Source organism: Acytostelium subglobosum, assembly GCF_000787575.1.
Source record: "Acytostelium subglobosum LB1 DNA, scaffold: scaffold5, whole genome shotgun sequence".
In the NCBI taxonomy this organism is placed as follows: Eukaryota; Evosea; class Eumycetozoa; order Acytosteliales; family Acytosteliaceae; genus Acytostelium; species Acytostelium subglobosum.
Window position 1 is genome coordinate 1,058,625 of NW_012236527.1, and position 17,433 is coordinate 1,076,057.

Below are 17,433 nucleotides of genomic sequence, written 5' to 3' on the forward strand. Positions count from 1 at the left end.
CAACATCCACATTCTTCTTTTTATTATTAATAACGAAAGAGTTTAAAGACTTCAATCAAAATCAATCACATCAATCAATCAATCAATCAATCACATCACACTCATATATATAAATAATAATATTTGTTGTTTGTTGTATCTAGGTGAAATAGACATGTTTACAAAGTCACACAAGAGAACACCTTCAGGAAGAAAGAGGCTGGACATTACTCTTAATGTTGAGCAGATGACCAATGAGGAACGTCTGAGTCGATCACTACACAGTAGAAGACCATCAACAATAATGGAGAAGCCTCATCTATTTGAATGGTTCTTGGTAGTTGGTACTGAAGCCAAACAGACATCTCCGCCTTTATCACCTTTTGTTGGTAACGGAGGTGGTGGCAACGGCAACAACAACAGCAGCAGCAACAACAATAGTAACAATAGTAACAATACATTACATGTACCAAATGCTGCACCGGATACTCCACCTGCACCATCACCTAGAGCGGCATCACCATCATTCTTGTCATCATTTAGTAAACCACCTTTGATGCACTCGGGCAGTACATCACCGCGACCAACACGTCCAGTGTTTGAGAAGCCTAAAGTACTATATCAATACCCACCTGACAAGCCACTTGGATCAATCAATGTCCAGGACTTCCCCTTCCCCTCTGGCGTGCCCATCACCACTCAATCACAGACAGCATCACACTCCAACCTCTTCTCTCTACTCTACACACAGACACACCTAAAGGAGGCAGAGGATTCGTTTGGTAAGTAAGGTGCCTCAATGATGTTGTGAGTGAGATGGAGGCAGCATCACTAATCATTCAAACAATCAATAGTATTCATGCTCACTGATGAGAAGAAGGATGTACTTTATGGAGTGTGCACGATGAAGCAGTCTGCTGTTGATAGGAATACACCGGATTCAATCGATGTTAATGATGAGGATATATTGTCACCTTCGATTGATGTTGGTGATAAGATACAGGTGGCACCAAAGTGCTACATTGTACTCACCAAGTATCCATTCTTCCCATTGCACTTCAACATACTCAACAGTGTCCTGAACATCCTGCATATCCAACATCTCGATCAGTTCCAAGCGAACCTCAACCGACGATTCAAGAAGAATCCTGCCATTAGTGGATCAACTTCCCCGCGTCCAACATCACCAACTCCCTCTCAATCACCATCGCCTTCCCCTCATGTAGATGTGCCCACTTCCACTCCTGTCCAACCATCACAGTCATCGACTCAACAACCAACAGTTCAGATCACAATCACACCGGACCCAACTAGCCCTGGATCACCTCCTCCACCAGTGAGGCCACAGCCAATCAAGGAGGTCATTGAATACTTCTACTATCAGAATGTACCAATGCCTGGAGAGACACTGCGGTATGAAGTGCCATTCTTGGAGACGACCATTCAATTCAGACGAGGCACACTCACTGATGCCAAGGCAGATGTCACGTCAGACTATCCCGACTTCCTCATTGAATACGGACTCTTTGTCACACTCCAACTACTCACTCACAAGACCATCCTCATTATTCTCAATGCTATGCTTCTCGAGAAAAAGATCATCTTCTACTCCAAGTCACTCAAGAACCTAACATCCGTGATGTAAGTTTGGAGTCCATGGGAGCATCCTGCCTCCACCCTCGCTCACTCACTAACTCACTCGTCAATCAATCCAGATTCTCCATGGTATCACTGTTGAAACCATTTGTATATCAATCAGTACTGTTGCCAATCATACCTGATTCGTTGCAGGATGTAATCAATGCACCAGTGCCATTCATCATTGGAATGATCACAATGCCAGCGGCAGACGTTGACCTCAGCGATTTGCTCCTAATTGACATTGACCAGAATAAGATACAGACCAAGATGCCACCCATCATACTGTTCCCCAAGTGGAAGGAGCTTGGCAACAAGATCATCGAGCATCAGCGCGACATTAAGAACTCGCTGGAGAACAAAAAGTCACTGAACTACTACGCCAACGAGGTGCAGGAGGCCTTCTTGTCCACATTCACCGAGACCATCCGTCTGCATCTTAACCGTCTGTTTGAGAACTTCTCGGTGCATTGCATTCGCGACGTCTCCCAACTCAAGCACGTGTCCGTCTTTATACCCGAGAGCTTTGCCTCTGTGGAGTATGAGAATGAGGAGGAGCAAGATTGGATACTGCAGTTCACCAAGACACAGATATTCTCCGTTTATCAAGATAAGCGACTGAGGCAGTCTGATGGCGACGAAGAGGAGGAAGAGGTCATTGTCAAAACTCCACCATCGGCAACATTGTCACCACATCCCAGTACACCACCTGTGGCCATATCAGTAGCCAGTCCTGTCGTCGTAGTTGGCTCATCAACAACTCTAGCACCAAACTCGCAAGTTCCAAAAAGCGTAGAGATCGATCCCCTCTCCGCTGGCGTGGCCGTCATGACCATTTCCCAACACGCCACTGAATAAGATACCAAGTCACACGATTGGCAGCGAGCTGAATAAGGTCGTGGACTCAATCAATGTTAGACTATTACTATAATTAGTTTATTAACACTCGCTGGTTGACCAGGTCTAGCTGTGCTGTCTTGCCGCTGGCAGCTCTGTATATCCTGTCGAATACGGCATCGATGTTATCCAACGATTTGAGCTTGTCGGCACGGAGGTCTGGCAACAGAATCACCTTGGCACCATCTATAGACTCACTCCAGCGCAATGTCGAAAACAAACAGTTGGCTGCCTCCAACATTGTACTGTTTGGTGACAAGTCTCTGTATGCTATAAACTTGGATACTATACTAGTGTCACTGCTACTACTACTACTACTACCACTACTACTACTGTCGCTGTTGGTCTTGATATCATTGTTGTTTGAGTTGTAGATGCTTCCACAGTCCATTAGGTTCTTGCCAAAGTCGATGTAAACGCATTGAGATAGAGGAATGGATGTGGCGCATGGGGAGGAGTCTTGCTGTGATGATGAGGTTGATGTAAAGATGTCGGTGAGGATGTAGGCTTGGATGTCTGGTGCATAGTGTGTGAGAAGCTGGCCTGGTGCCTCCTGGCCCTGTGTCGTCGTGTTGGACACTTCTCTGCTGACCGACGTGATGCTGATGGATTGGAATTGATCGCATGACAATGCGCTCTTGATGGCACGCTCCGATACGCCACCCTTTCGCAGAATGACCAGGTTCTCGTCGTCGACCAGCTTGAGAACGGTCGACTCAATGCCAATCTTGCATTGGATGTCTGTGTCGAGGATTGTGATGTCTGACTGGCCAAGGTCGTCAAACACGTGCATGGCCGACGTTGGGCTCACGTGGCCAAATCGATTGGCGCTTGGTGCTGCAATGGGCACGCCGGCCTCTTTGATAAGTGATGCAGCCACGTCGTGCATTGGATAACGAACGCCAACGAAGCCAGTCTGTGCAGTGACGATCATTGGGATAAGACTCGATGCCTTAGCCACAATGGTGAGTGCACCGGGCCAAAAGGTGGTGGCCAATCTGTCGAATATCTGTCGCTGGCGCGGACTCAGTTCGAGCAACGTCGCGGCAAACTCTGCATTGACGACGTGTACGATGACGGGATCGGTCAAAGGTCGTCCCTTTGCCGTGAAGATTGAAAGTACGGCATCTTTATCGAATGCATTGGCGCCTAGACCATATACAGTCTCTGTGGGGAATCCCACCAGACCTCCATTGCGTATCTTCTCTGCTGCCCTCTTGATATTGTCAACATTGTCCGAGCTAACAATCGTTGCCTTTGGTTTATAATGTTCTGTCACTGCATCCAGTTGCTCTGTTTTAGTTATCGTTGCAGTCGTCGTTGATGCTGCAATGTTTATCATGTTGTTATAGTTGTTGATAATGGTGTTTGTATACTTGTTGAATGAGGCAGGATGTGGAGTTGGAGTTGGAGTATGATTGAATGAATGTGCAGAAGTAGTTAAATATCTTTTAAAGTTGATGTTGCTGTTGTATCTGAATGAGCAAAGTTGTAAAGTAGTAGATAGCCTTATCGCTCTATAGTTGAACATGTATTTGTATCTGTATCTGTATTATAATGGTTGGATGGGATGTAAAGATTGCTCAAAGCTAAAGTGTTCACCCATCTGACTTTCTTCGTCTTTTTTTCTTGTGGTCTACTCGTATTCACACTTTGATTCGATACGTCTGGATGAAGTTTCGTCTGGAAGTCCTTTGATTAGTTCAGACACAAACAACTCAAGATATTGAGTTTAACTAACTAATGAAGTAAAGTTTATTATCATTGGATACATCAAATCTCATCTCATCTCACTCTAACGAGTTACTGATCAAACATGCTCCATAATACGATCTAACATCATAATCATTGTCCTCCAATTTGGTCCATTGATTGTCTTGGATTGAGTACCGATGGTTATTGTCCTTGCCGCCAATGAGCAGTATTCCAAATTGTATGTCGACAAACACCATTGTCTGGGAAAATATCTCGATTGCAGGCATTGTTAGCTCGTACATTAGTTTGTCGGACAATGAATACCGGATGAACTGTGATGTGAGAATGAATATGCTGTCGTCACCATCGAAGCAGGTGAGCATTATGCTATGCTTTGGGCCAGTTCGCTCGAATACGATATCCTGTGCCAGTGTCTTTACATTGATTGAGTGGATATGATACTGGCGACTAACTAGTGCGTTCCATCCAACAACGTAGATGATGTCGTTGCTGAAGTAAACCTTGGGCAACTCTACACGTAGCAACTTTGTGACCTTTGTACACTTTTGAGTTTCAATGTCCAAGCAATCAACATCACTACTCCATGTAATGCCGTCACTGGCTCCACTCATGAGGTATATATGCTTATCACCATCGTATGCGGCCGAGGATCTGGGCATTACGGAGAAGACTCCAACCATTTCAACATCGTGATACCATTGTTTCTCCACCAATGATTATCTAGAATAGGTCTTTGGCCCTCTAAACAGGTAGACGTTACCTCGAGCATACACCAATGAGTTGTAATGTAAGTTTCTCTTTCCTGGTGAGACATCACTGAGAAGTGGCGTCCATTTGGAAGTGGCTGGTGAGAACAAAGAAACATCTTTGTCACCCAGTGAGAACACGTGGCCTTCAAACTCTGCTGGTATCATTGTCTGATTGACATTCGATTGATCAATGAGTCTAAAGCATGATTGTATTTTCTTCTTGACATCATTCAGTTTGCTCACATCGATAATGACTCGCCATGTTTGTACAAGCCTTGTGGACTCATCATCATAAGGAGTGAGCGACGTGTTCAGTGTGATTCTTGATCATTGTCAACAGATTATCGTCAGTGCCATTATTGACATCCTCAGCATTGATTCGCGGAGAGCATATTATGTTGCCAATAATGAACTGCTCCACAGATGTACATGATGTGATGGAGTTGATTATCTCTCGAGTGTCTATCTCTTGATCACCATTGTTGTTGTTGTTTGAATGTGATGGATTGATGATTGTATTAATGTCTCTGATCTCATTGATGATATCATTGATGGTTGACTTGAGTAGCTCGGTCTGTGCATTGATTGGTGTCTTGACTTTGTGCTCCTGAGCCATGAGTACTTTGATCAATTGTTCAAAATGATCAGTTATCTCTTGATGTGATCTCTCCAATGATTGATATGATGTTGCACATTGTTGTAGAGTACTCCATAATACATTCAATCTTGGCATGCACCACATTGATTGGTAATCCCTACGTTCAATACAACTCTTTACATTATCCAAATGATCAAAGCTATGATCTCTATGCAATCTTTGAAAGCAAACAGTGCAACATAACTGTTTATCCAAACATATGAACTCCTTTCGATGATTATGCACCTCACATGAGTGTACCATTGTATCTGTTTGTCTGTCTCGTTATCTCTTTCCAACATCAATTTGATTTTGGGAATGAATCACGGACTAGACCAAGTTGATGACTTCATTGTTGAACAACAAAGACACACATAATCAATCATATACATAATAATAATAATGTTGACATCATTGGTACAGAGATCATACCCATTGGTTGTTAGACAACTTGTTGGAGTATCAATTGCAAGATCAATTGGTTGTGGATTGTCAACTTCTTTGCTCACATCTAATGCTAGCAGTTCTCCAAATAGGACCATTAGGACATATATGGGTGCTGTTGCCATAAACCTAATAGGTCTATGTGATGCTGAGAAGACACGTATAGAGAACAGCAATGACAAATGGGCGGAAGATGAAGCCAAGCGATTCACAACTTCACGTAACTATGTTGTAAGTATTATTGTTGTTGTTGTAGTTGGAGGGATACAAGATACTGACACCATGATTATAACAAAAGTGTAAACAGGAGGGCGATGTATACACAATGGAGAGAAAGACAGGTGATGGAACAAACGTTTGTGTCAAGTTCAATAGTAGCGAGCAAAGTCAGGAGTATACACATCTATTGGATAGTCTGATAGAGGACAGACAAACAGGACAATACTATCCATTTGATTATCACTTTGATGTTACTATTAGCCGTGGACAATCGTCGGTAATCACATTCGGTTGTTATGCAAGCAGTAGTAGGAATGATGACGATGCTGATGAGTACTCGATTGTATCGTTCAATCATGGCACTCCCAACACACTTGCACAGCCAGTCAACATTATGATGCGTAGCAATGCATTCCAGAGCAACATCAAACAACTACTTGAGCAACAATATGGCATCGACAAACAACTGACTAAATTCATGTACAATCACATTCAAATGGCAATGCGCAAGGATCAAGATGCTTCGTTCGATGCTCTCAAGGCTGTCCTCGTCTAATTCTAAACAACAATACAAGTCGACATGATGTTCACACACCCTCAAGATCTACTCATTTGCTGTGAGATGGATGGATGTTTCCTTATTTGGATATCTATTGGATCTGTATCACTCTTTGTTGTAAAGTTCAATTTCCAAGTCTAGTCTAGTCCTCTCTTTGTCTTTATCTTGTGGATGTTCATTCATCATTTATTCATTACTCATCCATTCAATCAATCAATTATTACAACTATCAATCATTCAATCAATGATCATTGTATTTGATCTGAATGAGAATGGAGTTGGACCAATTCAAAGACTCAGCAAATGCCATTGAGAGATATATAAAGGATATACGTAACAATGGTATAAAGATGATAATGATAATGATAATTATATATCAATGGTTTGGAGTACTAATATATATTGGTAATTATTGATAGGGATAAGAATGAAGACATTGTATGAGAATAGGATAAGATTATTGGAATGGCAATTGGAAGAGAGTAAGTTTCCAAACAAAATAATAATGATTCCAATTGAATAGAATAAACTTAACCATATTTCCATTTAATAATAACAGAGAACAAGAAGTTACAGGCAATGGAGGAGGATATCAAATCATATAGGAATTTAGAAGTTGAGAACAAACATACACAGGCATATCTGGATGTGATGGTTGGGGAGTATGATAGTTGGTCCAAAGGTATGAACATGTACATCTACATTCATTACTATTTATCATACTTACTCTTGCCTCTACTCCAAAAGAGCGTGATAAAATGAAAGAACAAGCGGAAAGAGAGAGGAGTGACTGGATGGAGGAGCGAGACAGGATGCGCTCACAACTTGAGAAGTGTTTGAGGATTACCAACAGAGAAGAGGCAACTGATTGACTGATTGAATGCAATGAGAGAGACAGCGAGAGAGCAAGAGTATGTCCAAATATACAATCTTTTTAATGTTAACCTACTGATCACTGACTGATCAATATTATATAAATATATATAAGCTTAGGTTTGTGATGGTGATGAGATGTTGGGAGGGGAGGGAAGGGGAGGGGATGAGGAGGTGGCGATCAGGTGATGACTGACAGTATATCGCATGCCTACCACTGCAGCTCTGTCGCCCTACCTTGCTTTGCTATGCTATGATATGATATGCTATGCTATGCTTTGCTTTCTGTTGCCGCTTGGTAATGGTTGGCTTGGTTCGTGGTAATGTGATGATGATGATGATGTAGTGTTGAATGTGATGATGTGATGTGATGATGTCTGATGCATGCTGTGTCGACTAGGATGCCTGAGGCGATGAGGTCTTCTGATTCCTGAGGGCATGTATCTTCAGCACCTTGTCATAAATCTCCTTGAAAGTAACCTGTCCAAACTCCTGTTGTTGTTGTTGTTATTGTTGTTGTTGATTAGCAATCACTCTCTTTCCAATGATCGTGAGTAGTCACATGACATTGATTAGACATTACCTGAATGATTGGTTGTTGCAATGTTCCCTTTATGATGAAGTCCTCTATTGAGCAATGATCTGCTGTGCTGGTAGTGCCTTTGTCACGGTTACCCAGCATGACGTAGCCTCCACTGACAAACACAAAGATCCACTGATTTGGGCCCTTCTTAATCTCCCAAGCCATTGCTTATATATCTCTCTATATATATATATATATATCTTTGTTATATTACTATTATTCGAATGAATGATGTTATATCGATCTGATCACTCACTACTGACTGGATCGCTCGCTCGCTCACACACAAAGTACTATATGTCAGTCAGTGTCTGGTTCTTGTATCACTTTTGAGATTTATGAGTGATGGTAATTGATGAGTTTGATGTCTCTCTCTGTTGTCTGTCTCTGTCTCTATCTATTACACTTGTGTTTGTTCACTATCTCTCTCTTTGAAATTGAGCACAAAAGAGTCATTTGACCACTACTACCTTGCTAGCTAACTTTGCAACACATTGAGTGAACTTAAAAAAAATAAATGGGTGGGAAAGACTGATGGGTGTTATCTGTGTTGTGATTGATCACCTGACATTATTTGTTTAAGTGTGTATGAGTGTGAAGCTAGCTTCTTTATTTATTCATTATGTATCTTATATCTTTCAAATCTCTATACAATACATGAGTAAGTAGTAGTTAGGTATTTATTATTAATGAATGAATGAAACAGTACCCATGTGTTAATATTGATTGATTGATACTCAATCATCCAACAGATATATGATTGGACGACCTATTTTGATTGTATTTGTGTGTATTAATACAACATCATGGTAATGGATTTTCATAACGACATTCAATCCGTTGATTTGGGAAAACGAATGGTTTATTCTTGTCGGCAATGGCAAACACCCAATGTCGTCGTTGGATCACTGGGAGGGCACCTCCTGTTATGATTGAATGAATGAACGAAACACACACACTAACATATCCGATAAATAAAATTAATCAAAATATTTATTTCGTCTTTGGAACTCTGGGTCTGTCTGACGTCCTCCTACATGGACCATGTTGCATTACCCTATTAGACGATAAACACTCGTTGTTGAATCTCTATTGTTTCGACAATCCAATACCAACACCAAACAGATACATTACAAACAGTAATAATCACTTATTGTTATTACTGCCTACCCTAGCCTTAACAAGCCTCATTCATCCACATTCACATTCACACTCATTCAAACGAAAACGAGCGAACTCCGACTCCAACACAAGTTCAACTTCATTCACGCCACGCCATTCAGTGTGCTCGCTCATCTCATCATCAACACTAAACATACATACATACAAAGTTATATACATATATACCTAAATAATATAAGATAAGAATGACTATTCAACATTTCTACAGAAAGCCAGCTTTGTCTGAGGCGGCAGTCGAGTCACTCAAGAAGCGTCTCAATGAGAAATACACGAGCATCGGAATTGAATCGATTCAGTCCGAGTACTGCTTCAACGTGCAGTACGCCTCGACGCACACGCTCACCCAGCAGGAGAAGGCCACGCTGACCTGGCTGCTGTCAGAGACATTCGAACCACAATTCTACGCCGAGACGTCGTTCCTCGTCGCCGCCGACGCCACCCTGCAGCTGGTCGAGGTCGGCCCCAGAATGAACTTCACCACCACCTACTCGACCAACGCCACCTCCATCTGCCAGTCGTGTCGTCTGGGCGTTGTCGATCGCATTGAGCGCTCTCGTCGCTACCTGGTCAAGACCAGCGCACCCTGGACCGCCGAGCAGCGCCAGGCCTTCATCGACGAGGTGCACGACCGCATGACAGAGTGCCCATACGAGAAGCCCATCGAGTCGTTCGAGACTGGTGTCGTCCCCCGTCCAGTGACCATTGTGCCGCTGATCGAGGAGGGTCGCGCCGCCCTCGAGCGCATCAACAAAGAGATGGGTCTGGCTTTCGACGAGGCCGACCTCGAACTGTACACAGACCTCTTCCTCAACCATCTCAAGCGCAACCCATCCGACGTCGAGTGTTTCGACATTGGCCAGTCCAACAGTGAGCACTCCAGACATTGGTTCTTCAACGGCAACCTGTTCATTGACGGCGAGAAGACCCCAAGAACTCTCTTTGAGATCGTCAAGGCCACCCTCAAGGCCAACCCAGCCAATTCCCTCATTGCCTTCTGTGATAACTCCAGTGCCATCAAGTATGTTGTCCCTTCATCATCATTGGAATAGTTCCAAAACAGTTGACTAACAATCAATCAATCAAACAATCAACAGGGGATTCAAAAACACAAAGGTATTGATTCCAACCGCTCCAGAGAAGGCCTCACCATACAAGGCAGGCGAGCGTGATCAGCCAATCATCTTCACCGCCGAGACACACAACTTCCCATCGGGTGTTGCACCATTCCCAGGTGCCGAGACTGGCACTGGTGGTCGTATCAGAGACACTCACGCCACTGGACGTGGTTCATTGGTCGTTGCCGGTACCGTCGGTTACTGTGTCGGAAACCTCAACATCCCAGGCTACGATCTGCCATGGGAGGACAAATCATTCCAGTACCCCTCAAACTTGGCCCACCCCCTGAAGATCGAGATCGACGCCTCCAACGGTGCCTCGGACTATGGCAACAAGTTTGGTGAGCCCGTCATTGTCGGTTTCACTCGCTCGTACGGTGAGCGTCTGTCCAACGGCGAGAGACGTGAGTGGATCAAGCCAATCATGTTCTCTGGAGGCATTGGCTTCATGGACGGCAGACACACCAAGAAGGAGCAGCCTGAGGTTGGCATGGTCGTCGTCAAGGCTGGTGGTCCAGCCTACCGCATCGGTATGGGTGGTGGTTCCGCATCGTCCATGGTCGGTGGTGACAACAAGACAGAGCTGGACTTCTCCGCCGTTCAGCGTGGTGATGCCGAGATGGGCCAGAAGCTCAACCGTATCATCCGTGGTTGCGTCGAGAACGAGATGTTTGGCAGCGGCAACCCAATCGTCAGTGTGCACGACCAGGGCGCTGGTGGTGCCGGCAACGTGCTCAAGGAGATCGCCGACCCATTGGGAGCCGATATCTACTTGTCCAAGATCCACGTCGGAGACCCAACTCTCTCCGCCATGGAGATCTGGGGCGCCGAGTACCAGGAGCAGGACGCCATTCTGATGAGATCTGAGCATCGTCCATTGCTCGAGCAGATCTCTGCTCGTGAGCGTCTCCCCGTCGCCTTTGTCGGTGACGTCACCGGCACTGGCTACGCCCGTCTGGTCGACGATAAGAGCGCTGACAAGTCCACCCCAGTCAACTTGCCATTGGAGAAGGTGCTCCAGAAGATGCCACCAAAGACATTCTACAGCGAGAGACTGCCCGCCCAGCTCACCCCAATCACCTTGCCCGCTGATCTGACCGTCTCTGGCGCTCTGGACCGTGTCCTGCGTCTGTTGTCCGTCGGCTCCAAGCGTTTCCTCACCAACAAGGTCGATCGTGCCGTCACTGGTCTGGTCGCCCGTCAACAATGCGTTGGACCACTGCACACCCCTCTGTCTGACGTTGCCGTCATTGCCTCCAGCTACTTTGGCGTCACTGGTGCTGCCACTTCGATCGGAGAGCAGCCCATCAAGGGATTCATCTCGCCAGCAGCCATGGCCTACCTCACCGTCGGTGAGGCTCTCACCAACCTGATGTTCGCATCAATCACCGCTCTCCAGGACGTCAAGTGCTCTGGCAACTGGATGTGGGCTGCCAAGCTCAAGGGAGAGGGTGCCGCCCTCTACGACGCCGCCGTCTCGATGGCCGACACCATGATCGAGCTAGGCATTGCCATCGACGGAGGAAAGGACAGTCTCAGTATGGCCGCCAAGTCGCCAAACGGAGAGCTCGTCAAGGGCCCAGGTACGCTCGTCGTCTCCACCTACGTCACCTGTGACGACATCACCAAGACCGTCACACCAGACCTCAAGCTCAACTCAAAGGAGGACAGCGCCATCGTGTACATTGACATTGGTGCCAACAACAACTTCCTTGGTGGCTCTTCCCTGGCTCACGTCTTTGGCCAGGTCGGCAACGACACCCCACACGTCGCAGTCCAGTCACTCAAGTCCACCTTCAACGCTGTTCAGCAGCTCGTCAAGGCAAGACTCATCACCGCCGGTCATGACAGAAGCGATGGTGGTTTGATCACCACTTTGATTGAGATGTCCATCGGTGGCAACCGTGGAATGAACATTGTTCTGCCCGCCACTCTGCTCCCAGCCAACTACACCTCCACCGACATGTTCAAGCTGCTGTTCACCGAAGAGCTTGGTGCCGCCGTTGAGTGCCGTCGCTCGGACCTCGCCCAGGTCATGGACATCCTCAAGCAGAACAACGTCACTGCCTACGAGATTGGTCACACCGCCACCAACGCCGCCGGTACCGACCGTTTCGTCGTCACCGCCGCCTCCAACAACGCCGTGCTCTTGGACGCCGAGCTGTGCGACCTCAGCCAACGCTGGGAGGACACCTCCTACCATCTGGAGCAGCTGCAGGCCAACTCTGCCTACGTCGAGAGTGAGATGCGTGAGCTCAAGAAGCGCGCCACTGGAAGCGGCCGCGGTCCAAACTACCGTCTCAGCTTCACCCCATCGCCCACCATCGACCAGTCGCTCATCTCCAACAACACACCACGTGTCGCCATCATCCGTGAGGAGGGCAGCAATGGTGACCGTGAGATGGCCGCCTCCTTCTTCATGGCCGGCTTTGAGGCCTGGGATGTCGCCATGTCCGATCTGATCGCTGGCAACATCGTCCTGGACGAGAGATTCAAGGGAGTTGCCTTTGTCGGTGGATTCTCCTACGGTGACGTTCTGGACAGCTCCAAGGGCTGGGCCGGTTCCATCCTCTTCAATGAGTCCGTCTCCAAGCAGTTCGACGCCTTCTACCAGCGCAAGGACACCTTCTCGCTGGGTCTGTGCAACGGCTGTCAGCTGATGGCCCTGCTCGGCTGGGTTCCATTCCGTGGAATCGCCGCCGCCAAGCAGCCCCGTTTCATCCACAACGCCTCTGGCCGTTTCGAGTCCCGCTGGCTCACACTCACCATTGGCAAGTCCAACGCCATCATGTTGGCCGGCATGGAGGGCTCAGTGCTTGGCTGCTGGTCGCAGCACGGCGAGGGTCTCGCCTACTTCCCCGACACATCGATCCTGGACGACGTTAACGCCAACAACCTGGCGCCAATCCGCTATGCCAACGACCAGGGTGAGGTCTCCACCGTGTACCCATACAACCCCAACGGATCGACCGACGGTATTGCCTCGCTCGTTTCCCGCGACGGTCGTCATTTGGCCATGATGCCACATCCAGAGCGCAGTTTGAACGCCTGGAACTGGCCATGGATGTCCGACAACATCACCAATGCCATTGGTGGTCCATCACAGCCATCACCATGGTTGCGTATGTTCCAAAACGCTCGTATATTCTGTGAATCATCTTAAGGTACATATTACAATCACAAAACAAATAAATCCAAGTATTATATATTATATTTGTGGATTGGACATCCCATCGGACCGTCCGTCAATCTTGGGACATGTCCATGTCCTCAAATAGTTCCAATGCGATGCGAGGACGACTACAAGTCCATCCATCTACCTCACATCAAATACATCATAGGGATTGAGGTTTTTGTTCGATTGGGTGGACCTAAAAATATCTTTTTTTAATGATCAAAATTGTCAAAATAGGGCCTCACGCGTTCCTCCTGCCTGATTGGTTACTCTTGATCCATCAAGGACCCTCAGTGATTGGGTGGGTACAAACTTGTCACTACCTCCTAACAAAACATTCATTCATTCAACAACTGGGGAATCAATCAATCAATTAACTCCATCTTGTCACTCACTCCACTCTCGCTCTACTCTCTCTCTTCTTCTTCTCATTCTACAACAACAATCAATCAATCATATACTCTATCCATCCAAACATTAATTTTTAATAGTAGTAGAAGTAGTAGTAGATGTCAGACCAAACAGACCCAGGACTACCAACCCAGTCCATCTGGGACATCCCATTTGAGAACTTGGAGTTCAAAGAGAGGATTGGAAAGGGCAGCTTTGGATCGGTGTTTAGAGGCACCTATCTTGGACTCGATGTGGCCATCAAGAAGATTGAAAAGGCAGACGATCCCGAATACCTAAAGTACATCGATCGTGAGGTCTCAATGCTTCAGTAAGTCAATCACCCGATGTGCAGTATGTACTTGATGGATGGGTGTGCGGTAGCTAACACTCACTCAATCAATCAATCAATCAATCAATCAAACATGGAACATAATACAACAGGAGTTTGAGACATCCATTCATTGTCCAGTTCTCGGGTATTTGTGTAAATACATCTGGATTGTATATTGTCACCGAGTATGTATCCGGCGGTGACGTTAGACAGTTGTTGAAGCAGTCTCCACCCATCACATGGGAGCGTAGAATATCAATCGCCGTCGACTTGGCCAAAGTACTCGTCTTCCTCCATGCCAAGAAGATCATTCACAGAGACCTAAAGTCAAAGAACATATTGGTACATATCCAATCACTCACTCATTCAATCACTCACTCCGACTACTACTAACTCAATCAAATAGGTTGACGAGTACCAGAGGATTAGATTATGCGACTTTGGATTCGCCAGGATGAATGAGCATGTCAAGAAGAACAGACATATGACTATGTGTGGCACAGAGGGATGGGTCGCACCAGAGATATTGTTGGGAATGAGCTATGATACATCTTGCGACGTCTTCTCATATGGAGTGGTGTTGGCCGAGTTGATCACAGGAATGAAACCAGGAACAAACATCTGGGTACGCACACCAGACAGTTGCTTTGACATCAACCCCGATGAGATGAAGCAGAACGCACTTCCAGGTTGTCCACAGAAGTATGTTAGGAAGTGAAGAATGGAGATGGAGGGAGGGAGGATGGAGAGACGTGCGGGACACACTCACTCATACCCAATCAATCAATCAGACTCATCGACCTTTGTCTAGATTGTTGTAAATATGAACCAAGCCAGAGACCAAAGTTCGATGATGTCCTGTCTACGATCAAGAACATTGTCATACCAGTCGAGGTGAAGTCACCTGATACCACAGCTACATCAGCTGCCACAGCTCAGACTCCACAATCACAGACGACACAGACACAGACTACACAAGCACCACAACAGACATTATCACCGACAATGGGACAGTCTAGAAGGGCAATGTCCTCACTGCACAGGAAGTCAATCGAAGTGATATCATTGGATCAGAAGGAGTTCAAGGGCAAGTCGAGTGGAGACTCAGTCTTGGTCACAGGCACCAACAACAATTGGCGTGTTGGCGCACCCAAGCCTGCATACCAGAACCTCAAGAAGAAGACGACAAATGGTACGCAGACAGTGTCCACGAGCCACTTGGTCAAGATGATTGAGCGCGCCACAAGTGACTACTGCTACGACACGTCCTACATCCAGGACCTTCTGCTTACATACCCGTCGTTCGTCACGCCGCTCAACCTGTGCGACTTGCTTCAGCAGCGCTACCAATCGTCGGCGCCCGACAACCATGTGGGCCAGGTGGACAACTGGAAGAAGGTGCATCGCGTCATTCAACTGCGTGTCGTAATCTTCATCAAGCGATGGATTGAGCACTTCCCCGACGACTTCCAAGACCCATTGCTCATGGAGAAGTTGAACGAGTTTGATCGCATCGTAGTTCAGAACAACATGGCTGCACTGTCATTGACACAGAGTACCGGCACGATCGTTGCCGGCGACAGCGAGCCGCGACTGGCAGGAGAGCTGTCCAAGAAGCGCGAGTCACTCACGCCCGCGGCCACCAGTTTGATCCACGTTGTGCCACCCGAGAGCATCCTGCCCAGCCCCTCAGCGCTCGCTGCTGGCGAGTATCTCGAGGTGGTCGACGTCAGTGCCATCGAGTTGGCGCGTCAGTTCTCGCTCACAATGTCTACGTGCTACCTGCTGATCCAGCCTCGCGAGTACCTTGAGATCTGTTGGGAGAAGGTGTCAGACTCACCGTCCCCTTGGGTCGGACGTGAGCAGACTGGCCGCCCCGGCGCCAACATCCACGCGTATCTCGAGCGCTACGACGACCTGGTGCGCCTCGTGTCGACCGAGGTGGTCAAGCACTCGTCGCTGGCCAAGCGCACGGCCACCGTCGAGCGCTTCATCGAGGCGGCCGACAAGTGCCTCTCGTTCAACGACTTTTCCAGCGTGTTCTGCATCATGGAGGGTCTCGCCAACCCATCTGTCGAGCGTCTCACTGAGACTTTCAAGGCGCTGAGCGGCAAGGCACACGCCACACTAGACCAGCTCAAAGTGTTTGTGTCCAAGGACAACGACTTCCGCCGCTACCGCGAGCGTCTGCAGAACTCGCAGGCACCAGCCTTCCCTTACCTCAAGCTGCTGCTCGAGGAGCTGTACTTTATCGAGACGAGCAGTCCCAAGCTACTGCCGGGTGGCGTCATCAACTTCTTCCACTATCGTGAACTGAGCCGCAAGATCCTATTTGCACACGATCTCACCAACAGCTCTATCCCACACTTCAAGATCGTTGGCACCATTCAACGACTCCTAAACAAGCCACCTCAAGAGTTGTTTGACGATGAAGTAATCAGGCACTATTCCCTAACATGTGAGCCTGTATCACTCTAAGTGTGAGTCTGTTGGTGTGTGTGGACTTCCTTCAAGAACTCACACTCAAACTCATGGTCAAACTCAAACTCAAACTTCAAACTCAACTATATAGAACAACCTACAACTCAACAACATCCACCTACAACAACACAACAGAGATTTCTAAAACTCAACCTTATATATATACTCATATGATATTTAAAGAATGTAACAATATCCCAGGTAACTCAACCATCGATCACTTTCCAGGTATCTCTCCACTCAATCACTCAATCAATCAAACAATCAAGTACTCTCTCTATTTATTACAATCAATGTCAAACATTACACTAAATATATACATACATACATACACATGGATAGATACACACATATGGAATAATAAAGTTCTGAGGTTGTCCGTCGTAAACTAATATTTATTTATTTATTAAAGAAATAAATGAGTAGTAACCATAAATAAAGTTATAGAAATAGTTTTATTGA

At 46.5% G+C, this 17,433-nt stretch overlaps 7 protein-coding genes across 7 annotated transcripts; 4 read left to right on the plus strand and 3 right to left on the minus strand.

The window, feature by feature from the left end:
• Positions 1-154: 154 nt before the first annotated feature.
• Positions 155-2,475, plus strand: SAMD00019534_031920 (hypothetical protein; the record flags this gene model as incomplete). The annotated part of the gene is made up of 3 exons (XM_012901325.1): positions 155-761; positions 834-1,620; positions 1,695-2,475. 3 exons carry the CDS (start codon positions 155-157, stop codon positions 2,473-2,475), a joined length of 2,175 nt encoding a protein of 724 aa, XP_012756779.1.
• A 79-nt stretch (positions 2,476-2,554) lies between these two features.
• SAMD00019534_031930 (hypothetical protein) lies at positions 2,555-3,928 on the minus strand (the record flags this gene model as incomplete). The annotated part of the gene is made up of 2 exons (XM_012901326.1): positions 2,555-2,819; positions 2,913-3,928. Coding segments are annotated over 2 exons (1,281 nt in total), but the record flags the coding sequence as incomplete, so codon positions are not given.
• Positions 3,929-4,304: 376 nt separating this feature from the next.
• SAMD00019534_031940 (hypothetical protein) lies at positions 4,305-4,910 on the minus strand (the record flags this gene model as incomplete). The annotated part of the gene is made up of 1 exon (XM_012901327.1): positions 4,305-4,910. One exon carries the CDS (start codon positions 4,908-4,910, stop codon positions 4,305-4,307), a length of 606 nt encoding a protein of 201 aa, XP_012756781.1.
• A 1,258-nt stretch (positions 4,911-6,168) lies between these two features.
• Positions 6,169-6,835, plus strand: SAMD00019534_031950 (hypothetical protein; the record flags this gene model as incomplete). Its single annotated transcript, XM_012901328.1, has 2 exons — positions 6,169-6,291; positions 6,359-6,835. 2 exons carry the CDS (start codon positions 6,169-6,171, stop codon positions 6,833-6,835), a joined length of 600 nt encoding a protein of 199 aa, XP_012756782.1.
• Positions 6,836-8,107: 1,272 nt separating this feature from the next.
• Positions 8,108-8,462, minus strand: SAMD00019534_031960 (hypothetical protein; the record flags this gene model as incomplete). The annotated part of the gene is made up of 2 exons (XM_012901329.1): positions 8,108-8,203; positions 8,295-8,462. Coding segments are annotated over 2 exons (264 nt in total), but the record flags the coding sequence as incomplete, so codon positions are not given.
• A 1,187-nt stretch (positions 8,463-9,649) lies between these two features.
• Positions 9,650-13,748, plus strand: SAMD00019534_031970 (hypothetical protein; the record flags this gene model as incomplete). The annotated part of the gene is made up of 2 exons (XM_012901330.1): positions 9,650-10,494; positions 10,571-13,748. Coding segments are annotated over 2 exons (4,023 nt in total), but the record flags the coding sequence as incomplete, so codon positions are not given.
• A 527-nt stretch (positions 13,749-14,275) lies between these two features.
• Positions 14,276-16,968, plus strand: SAMD00019534_031980 (hypothetical protein; the record flags this gene model as incomplete). Its single annotated transcript, XM_012901331.1, has 4 exons — positions 14,276-14,487; positions 14,601-14,832; positions 14,897-15,192; positions 15,282-16,968. 4 exons carry the CDS (start codon positions 14,276-14,278, stop codon positions 16,966-16,968), a joined length of 2,427 nt encoding a protein of 808 aa, XP_012756785.1.
• Between the last annotated feature and the right edge of the window lie 465 nt (positions 16,969-17,433).